The sequence below is a fragment of the Echinops telfairi genome, unplaced genomic scaffold, assembly GCF_000313985.2.
Source record: "Echinops telfairi isolate 266 unplaced genomic scaffold, ASM31398v2 ScPeMD7_25;HRSCAF=90, whole genome shotgun sequence".
NCBI classification, from domain to species: Eukaryota; Metazoa; Chordata; class Mammalia; order Afrosoricida; family Tenrecidae; genus Echinops; species Echinops telfairi.
Genome location: NW_022103922.1, coordinates 16,293,226 through 16,302,699, shown reverse-complemented (window position 1 = coordinate 16,302,699; position 9,474 = coordinate 16,293,226). Strand labels below are relative to the sequence as shown.

The window sequence follows — 9,474 nt, the reverse complement described above, 5'->3', positions numbered from 1 at the left end:
GCGCTGGTGATGATGGTGGTGATGATGGTGGTGAAGATGGTTGTGGTGGTGGTGGTTAGGCACTGCCGAGTTGGTTTCAACTCATAGCGACCCTATGCATGACAGAAGGCATCGCTGCCCAGTCCTGCACCAACCACACAATCGTTATGTTTGAACCCAGTGTGGAAGCCACTGGGTTACTCCATCTCATCAAAGGTCTCCTTCTTTTTTGTCAGACCTCCACTTTATAAACCAAGATGTCCTATTCCAGGAGCTAGCCTCACCTGATAACATGTCCGAAGTGCATGAGGTGAAGCCTCTCTGTCATTGATGCTAGGATTATTTTGGCTAGAGTAACCAGAAAAATCAACCTGTAAACTCCAGCATGAAAACAGATGGGCCTGCACTCCCCTGAGAGCTTCAGAGGGATTCTCTGGACCACTGTCTGATACCCCACTCATCCCCGCCCACTCTTGACAGGAGAATGAATGAGCCCCACTGGCCAAGTAGCCTTTCCTGAATTCACGTCAGACTTGAAAAATAAATGATCATTTTAGAGCCACTATATAAGTAAAATTTTCTGAAGATATAAATGCAAAAAAAAATCAGCTATTACATCTGAAGGGAAAAAGGTATAAAATAAATCTGCCCAGGCTGTGGACCAGTCTCGCAGACATCTTTCCATATTCCTTTAAAACCAAAAGATGAAGTGCAACTAAAACACTGTACGTGGAACCCCCTGCTACAGTCAGTCTGTATTAGAGTGGCAGTACCTGTGCTACCATTCCCATCAAGAAAGGAGACATGATGGTCGTCAGACTGCATATGGAGGGCTGCTCACGCTGTCATCCGGACTCCGTTCCTCAGGACGGCCGTTAGCCAACAAGCTGCGTTTAACTCCAGTTTGCAAAGATGAGCAAGTGATAGACCGAAGCCAGCACTCTCTGATTAAAAGGGTTATGTCACAGCAAGGAGGGGCTTCGTGTCTGAGCACTTGACTAACTACTAACCAAACTGGCGACAGAAGACAGGCCTGGCAGCCAACCCACAACGGTCGCAGCCTTGAGAGCCCTGTGGGGCAGTCTCTTCTGCACAGCCACCCAAGGTCTCCTTAAGTAAAAGAGTTCTCTCTCTCTCTCTCTGCCCCCGCCCCCTACAAACCTACATTTCAGATTCATAGCATAATGGATCGGATGTGACTTCTTAAAGGATACTGACTGGCTAGACCTTGTGGTTAGCAGCCCCGTGCTGAACGCCCTGCACCATCAGTGCTGAACGCACTACACCATTTTTCTTTTAATGAAGGGAGAGATAACGCATAGATTCTAACAAATATTACTGGAAAATAAATATAGCACTGAAAATGTTAGATTTTCTCCAAATGTTTTGGTGGAATGACATGAGGTCATGACTTGGAGCATCTAAGAGAACTCCAGACAACCCAAAGCAAACTCACTGCCATCGAGTCCATGCTGACTCTAGGTGACCCAGCCCTGTGGTTCCCAAGACTGTCACTCTTATGGAGTGCAGAGTTCCCTCTTTCCCCGAGGACGCTGCTGTTGGTTTTCAACTGCCAACCATGTGCATCACAGCCCAACTCGTAGCCACTACTCAACAGGGCTCCTCTAAATGACACAGAGCCAGACATGAAGGAGCAGCTTGCTAATACTCATCTCTAAAATGGCTGATTTCCAGGGTATGTTTAAAGCAAATTACAGAACTATGTAATACTTTTGAATCACAAAATTATTCTCAATATGATTAGCTCACATGAGAAAAATGATAAATTAGGCACATCTAAAAACTACAAGGTGTTTACATTTCCAACAAATTTCATATCAGATGATAATGAAAATATTAATAATATCTCTCTACTTTTAAGTAATGAAAAATTAACATATCCTTGATTCTGGAGTGTTAAAAATATATACAATTAACAATACAGAGTTATATTGTTCTTACTAATGTCAGAATAATCTTTTTTCAGAATAATCTTAAAATGCTATTAATCATTACAGTAGAAGTCTGAGTTTATCATACAGAGGTAATACAATTTGAAAGATAATAAAATACTTTAATACAATAAATTTCCATGTTAATCTATTCTTATTTGTTTGTTGTATTTTACTTTATTTCTACAAAGGAGGAAGGTAAATTTAAACTTAAATAACACCAAAGCCTAATTAAGGTATATAAGTACAGTCAACAACAACACATTAGCACAAATTCTTCTCTTCACCCTACACACACACACACACACACACGCGCGCGCACGCGCGCGCGCACGCGCGCGCACACAGGCACTTCAAAAGCTCATGGGAAAATGGAATAGATAGGTAACAGAATTTTTCTATGAACATTTTGAAGTCCCTTTATATAGATAGATGATATATAGATACACACATAAAATAAACACACACACACACACACACAGGACAGTGGGTTTAAGAGTGGCAGGAGGTTAGACAATGTGGTTAAACATTTTATGATTATGAGATATATGAGAAACCTAAATGACCTCTGGTTCATTCAGCAAAGACCACAAATACTCCAAGTGAATTATACCAGTTTGGGGAAATCACTACTTTCATAATTTTATCAAGAACATACATGAGTCCTGAGGGGAACATTTATAATTTACATTATTTAATGTACATTTTTGGTCAAGAAAAGCAGTAAGAGTATATTTTTGTTCACTTATATTTAGAGAAGTTTAAAGAATAAAGTATATTCCTATGATTTCAATAAAGATAATTATGGTTATCTTTAACAGAACCAGTTATAACTTAAGTTGATTAACAATAAAGGAAAATTAACACTACCTTGTGAAGCGCATTTTCTACTGTTCTCATATGATTAGCAACACATTCTTTGTCTCTAGAAAAGATAAAGGAAAGACAGAGTGTTAGGAAAACTCAAACCTTATTTTTAAAATTGAAGTTACTCATCATCGTTCCCCTTTTAAAAATGTAAAAATCTGATTATATTCACTCATCTATTTCCACATTTAATCTGTTGCTGTCCTAAATTAGAGGAAGCAAAAAAAACCCGAAGAATATTTTCAAAGTCTAAAAATAGAAAGAAAAAGGAAAGGGGGGAGAAAAGCATGCTTACATTACTGACCATGAAAACCATGCTGAGAAAATTAAAACCCTTATGATTCTGATTTCTAATGGGAAAAAAACACTTTCAAAATCTTACTGAGGGGACTTACACATATTACAAATGGCCATACTATGCAGGACATCCTCCTGTTGACCTAGGCTGTGGGTGCTATCATAATTGCCTTGGCCAGAAAGACACCGAGTTTCCAGCTTCTTGACCTTGTTGGTTGAATTGTCTGTCAGTCTTGCATATTGAATTTGGCTTTAATATAATGAATCCACAAGTTTAAATGAGAATGAAGAAGACAAAAATCTAATGGTAAATTATAAGCTGAAAACTGTAAATAAATAATGTATTAGCTCTCCACGTTTCGAATGCACTTTCATTAGATTTTTAAGACCATGTGCACACCTGCACATGGTCAATTTCTTTTCTTTTTTTGATCATTTTATTAGGGGCTCTTAAATACCAAATAAACAGCCATGTTTTGAAGATACAGACTACAATTCTAGAAGCTTTAGAACTGTGTTTCAGTGATGTCAGAATTTTCAGAGCTATAAGATACACTGGAGACTAGGTAGGCCACGCCCCTCAATTCACATGAGGAAATTGAGCCTCAACAATGACAGCAAAAAACGGATAAAGTTGAATCGATTTTAAAAGACAGCACAATGTAAGCTAGTACTACTGTAATGATAAACCGCTTCCCAGTTTAAAAATAAACTATTCGTGAGTGTATAAACACAGCAATCTTTTGGCCTTGTGTCAATTCTGTTTTTCATTTTGTGTGAGCCATTTCCCAAGGCTTTCAGGTCTCTTCAGATTTCAGATTCTCCATCTGGGATCTAGTCCATAGGCTACATTCATAGCTTACCATCTCTAGACTTGATAAGAGAGTTTCTCTCTCAAAAGGAAACAAAAAACAAAAAACACAACTTTTGATGAATGTGTAAATTTTTGTAAATCCAGAATTCCAAATTTAAAAAGCACTCAGATCATGAAAATTAGGTGTTTTGTAATGCATACATTGATTTTTCTCTTAGCCATGTTATTACGCAAAAGTCCGTCTTAAAGAAGCCAATAGATTTTGATGTGGGGAACTAACAACTGCCCAAATGTAAATTTGATTACCTGGCTAAAGTAAAAACACTGCAGTGTGGAACTGAAGAATGTAACCAGTCACACGCACTGAAAACTTTAGTGTTTTCCTACTCACCACAGTGCTGTGTACAGCGATGCGTTCTTGCATGTACGAGGACGCCATGACGCACTGCCGATACGACAGCAGCATGCCCTTACGAAACCATCACCTGCAGTATTAGCATATCATAGCATATACAGCGCACAGTGTGGCAGATGGGGCGGAGAGTAGGACGAGGAACATGCGAGAGAAACCACTCTGCAAAAGCTTCTGAATAAAGAATGTGACGTCTCACTAATAAAAGCTGGGGTTCAAGGCGCATCCCTACGACAGGGAGCCCCGAACACAATCAGCGGCTACAGGACAACGTAGCTTTTACTTAGGGCCCTCAATAAAATATACATTTAGTCAGCAGAGTTCAGAGTTTTCTTTTTCTTTCTTTTTTGAGGATGTATCAGAGAATTTCAAAGAGAGATAGCTGTACTTTTGTTTTCTAACACTGTATTATCCAGGGCTAAAACCCAGAGCATGAAAGTAAGAATTGATCTTTGGTCTGTTTTAAGTGATCTCCCCAAGGTCCTAATGCTCACTTGGCTGCCATGCGGAGGGCACTCTCGGCATCGTGAATGTTCTCCTCCAGCCGGCGCTTGTCCTGCTCCAGCTGCGTAAGATGTCTGTTGAGCTGACGCAGAGATTGATCTTTCCTTCTCAGCTCCATCTTTGCCTCGGAGAGACTCTGCAAGCAGACAGAGAACAGAGTTGCTTGTCAGCCCTGATAATTAACTTCAATTTATACCACAGGCTATTAAACAAAGAAGGGTACAGGCTGACTGCGAAGTAGACTTGGGTCATTACACATCAAGGTTTAACAAAATCCGTGCAAAAATTTTTACATACTTCCTAATTAGAAATGATAGAACTGATAGGATTTGGAAAGATGTTTGGCCATAGAATACAACTCTATTTTATTTTTATTTTAATGCCACAAGGGAAATATTCCGTACTAAATAGATCGGATTATTATATAACCTCAAATTATATTTATTTTTCAAATGAAAAGGGAGGGGAAAAGTACGAATGTGCTTGACACAATGGATGGATGGATGGATGGATTGTGATAAGAGTTGTATGCGCCCTCAATAAAATGATTAAAAATAAAAACATTGAGTCTATTGAAAACACCAGCTATGAGATGCCTAAAGACGGTGTGTGAGTGGTGTGTGTAAGAGAGAGATTGAAGAGAGAGATTGTGAGGGCGATGGATTCCAGCAAGGGAGCAGGAACCCCTAGATTAAAAAGCACTGCTACTTTCTTTTAAATATATTTACAATAGTCCGACTGCTATAGACATCTCAGTGGAAACATTGCACTCCACAATGAAATGCACTAGCTTCTAAGTAATGACTACATTTGTCGAGAATAGCTACACAAATGTGTTCAACAAGTTTCAACTAACAAAAAAAGGGTGTGAATAAAACTTGCATTGAGGATGATTTATGCTCCATAAACATTTTCCTAGTCATAGAAACATAAACTCTGTAGATCAATAATTGCCTCCACCTGCAATATTCACTTAGCAATAAAATTTAAGGATATAATTATGAAACTTACTCTTGCAAATTTAGGGTCTAACCAGAAACCTACAATTTAAAGCAGCCTTTTTATACGCCTTCTTTTTTTGTAACTGTTTTATTGACATCATACAGTTCAATCGGTCAGTCATATTTTTTAAAGTTCTATAATCATTTTGTGGACCTCATTTAAATTCTAGGATCCCAAAGAGTAGAAAAAATTGGAGCTTCTCTCAGCACTGGAAATCTCAAGTCTTTTGCCTACAAAATGTCTAGAATAAGAGTTTACCAAATGGTTTTCAATTAAATATGTTGGATATTAAGCTAAAAGAATGGTTGTATAAACCTGATTTTTTTTCCTTCTTAGTTTAGCCACACACTGCACCTCAGAATTATAGTTATAAATATATTCACAATGGGTAGCTGAACAAATCCAAGCTGTCTACATGAAGCTACAACTAATTCACTCTTCAAGCTGGAGGATTGAAAGCAAGCTTCAAACAGGTAGTTTAAAATGTTAGAAGTTTTTAAATTCTGTAGTTCCCTTTTCACGGTCAAGTTACTGTCAGAAAAATGCAAGTCAAAGAATTAAGAAGAAGCAAACTGTAATTGCTTATTGGGTATCATATTTTACTTTAAATCTTTAGGATTAACAGATCTTTAAGAATATACCACTATGGGAATAGTCACTGATTCAAAGCAACTCTAAAATAAGATAAAGAATCAGATGTTTTTTTTAAATCACGCTATACCCGCTTATTTTGTGCCAATATTGAGATATTTAAAGGTGCTGACATATCATGAGATATCTTTATTTTTAAAAATCAAAGTCACTTTGGTCCTTTTAAAGCTGGTATTTCTGACATCTTTCAGGTAATTCAAAATGCCATTTTCCAGATATGAAGATAAAACTAATGATCCATTACCAGTTATACATAAAGCTTGAATTCTTTTTCCAACAAAAATGGAAAATCCGTACCAATCTACTCAAATTGTTTTGCTCAGTAACTCGTATGATTAGAGGTGTTCATTTGAGTTGGCCACCTGGGCTTCAGCCTATTAACTCCAGCCTTGTCCTGATTGCAGCTGGTCAGTGCAATGTGGGAGAACTCGGAACCTTGGCATCATTATAAACTACACTGGACTTTTCAGCAATCCAGGGGTACCTGTGACAGAAGACCTCACACAGTACTAAGATTTGCGTGTACTGTGTTTCGATCTAGACCGCCTGGTTTCCACTGGTCTGCATTTGCTTCTTCCAGAAGCAGTGAGAAGGAGCCACCAAACCATTATGTCTCTGTTTCAGAGGTGTGGCTAAAGAGTTTATCCTGGGCTTTGATGTTACAGAAAAGAAGGCAACGGTGGTATAAAAACAGGGGGTGGGGGAACAAACGCACATATTCTGTGAATCTAAAACATACTGTGGCTTTTGAGAAAAGAATAATCAATTGTAGAACTTATAAACAGGAACGTCTCATTTTTAAAGAGCCGAGTGCTATCATGATAGAAATGACATATTCATGGCCCTAATATTGATGAAGACTTGCATGTACAATACGCCAAGGCATTAAAAATAAGTGGTTTCCTATTATTTACCTATTTTTTTTGCTGTTGAACAAAGTAGAATATTTAAAGATCTTCACTCACAGCTTTAAAAAGAGAAAGGAATATATTTGCATATGTGGATACATCGTAGAAGGAGCACTGGCGGTGCTGTGGGTTTGGCACTGGGTTACTAACCACAAGGTCAGTGGTTCAACCCACCCAGCTGTTCCACAGGAAATAGATGAGGCTGGCTGTTCTCTTGAAGATTTACAGAGTCAGAAACCCTACATAGGGTCATAATGATCGAGAATCGATGGAAGGCAGTGGGTTGGGTTGGGTTTGTGGGTTGGTACACATCATATATGAGGGGGTTTCAAAAGGTTCATGGAAAGATTTCATTATCTTTCAATTCCATTTTTTCCACAAGCCTTTTGAAGCCCCTTGTGTGTGTGTGTGTGTGTGTGTGTGTGTGTGTGTGTGCGTACAGTCAACATCATACATATTTACATATGTACCTGTCATATATAACACACGTATGTATAGTGTTCCCTTCAGGTCTTTTCTCCTCCGGTTCAGATCGATCTAATTAAAGCCCATGATAAACTTTATGGACTCTAATATTTCCAACCAAACGACTGAAGCCAAGAGGGTGTGCCTCCAGGCAGCAAGGCAACAATGATAAGCAGCAGGTTCGCCACTAATTTCTCAACCAGGGTAGATTGTGAACGTGTGATGTTCTGATATCCCAGAAACTGTTCAGGAGAGAATAGGATAAATCAAGTTTAATAACTCTGCTCCTAATTGTTCCCCCAATGCTCAACTCTAATTACGTGGAGAACTCTCCCGACTGTCACCTGATATTAAGTTGTTGGAGGCTGAGCCTGGAACAGCGAGATAATCAATAAACATTTAGTGGGCAGAAGAATGAAGAATCCTGTTAAGCAGTGGGAACCGGCAGCACCCAAAGCCCTTCTGCTCATGAGAAAACCTGTGGGACGGCCATAGTGATTGCAAAGCAATAATCCAAAGCGCTGTTTTTAGGCCTTGAGGCCTTTAGGCAACAGTACATTTGAGGAAAAAAGGTGAACTCGGTCACCCTCATTACAGCCCACTTTCACATACTTCATATAGAAGCGAAGACAAGCCAATTAGGTAGAAAGGAAGATAAGGGAAGTTTTATTTGTATACTAATTAAACCCCTGATGAAATTAAAGGAAAAACATACAGCTCTGTAATTGTGTCTGAGAAAGGTCACTTCAGGTTCAGCTATCAGAACAGCACAGCCTTGAGATATTTCACTTAATCCACAGTACAGCCTCATTTTGTACGCAGGTCTTAATATTTACAAAAAAAAAAAAGGCAAAGCCTGATAGTGCAGTTATCTCTGCACATTGTTTTGAGCAGTTCTAACTGTTAGGAAGTCCGTGGTAAACCTGATAATTAGAGGCCTGCAGAAGCAGAATGATAGCCCACCTTCATGAGCCCCGGTACCACAACATTGCTTATCAGTGATGCTGAGTTTCTGTTTTATATCCGCAATGTTTTGAAGACCGTTTTTAACGACCAAATTCTAAACAGAGTCTGTTTCAAAAGCTGTCCTAGAGGATGGTTGTCTGCGACTGTTAGAGGGAGGTCATCCGCTCACACTCCAGAGTGTCTGTCACAGTCCAGGAGGCCCAGTCCGTGTTTCCGTTGACCTTCTCTTCTCAGAAGGTCTTTACATCTGGTTGTTTGTCTAGGGCGATCACTAAAAGCTATTTACTACTAGTGAACGCAGGGAGGAAAACTGTGGAGACAAAGGATGCCTCTAAGTGTCCAAAAAGTTCAGCGGCAAAATACATGGAAGACGTGTTTATTAAAAGATCCACAGACTTTTAACTATGGGAACTTTCTAAAAGAAACATTCCCATACAATAATTCCATAAAAAATACTAACGAACACAAAGTAAATCTTCAAGTGCATGACGTATTAACTTCATATTTCTAAAGCTAAGAATGTTTATTAAGGCTAATTAGGTTTGGTTTTGTTTTTTTTGGGGGGGAATAGAGGAAAGAGTTGGGAGGCAAAGGGCATTTATAGAGGTCTAGATAAAGACATGTACATATGCAAATATATTTATATATGAGGATGGG

At 38.8% G+C, this 9,474-nt stretch overlaps 1 protein-coding gene across 1 annotated transcript in view; it reads right to left on the bottom strand.

Moving 5' to 3' along the window:
• The window catches only part of CCDC171 (coiled-coil domain containing 171), a 303,642-nt gene that overhangs the window by 101,473 nt on the left and 192,695 nt on the right, over window positions 1–9,474 (bottom strand). Inside the window, exons 23-24 of the mRNA XM_004706542.2 lie at window positions 4,816–4,961; window positions 2,802–2,856 (exon numbers count right to left, since the gene is read on the bottom strand). Of these exons, the coding sequence (XP_004706599.1) occupies window positions 2,802–2,856; window positions 4,816–4,961 (201 nt within the window). The remainder of the gene's footprint in view (window positions 1–2,801; window positions 2,857–4,815; window positions 4,962–9,474) is intronic.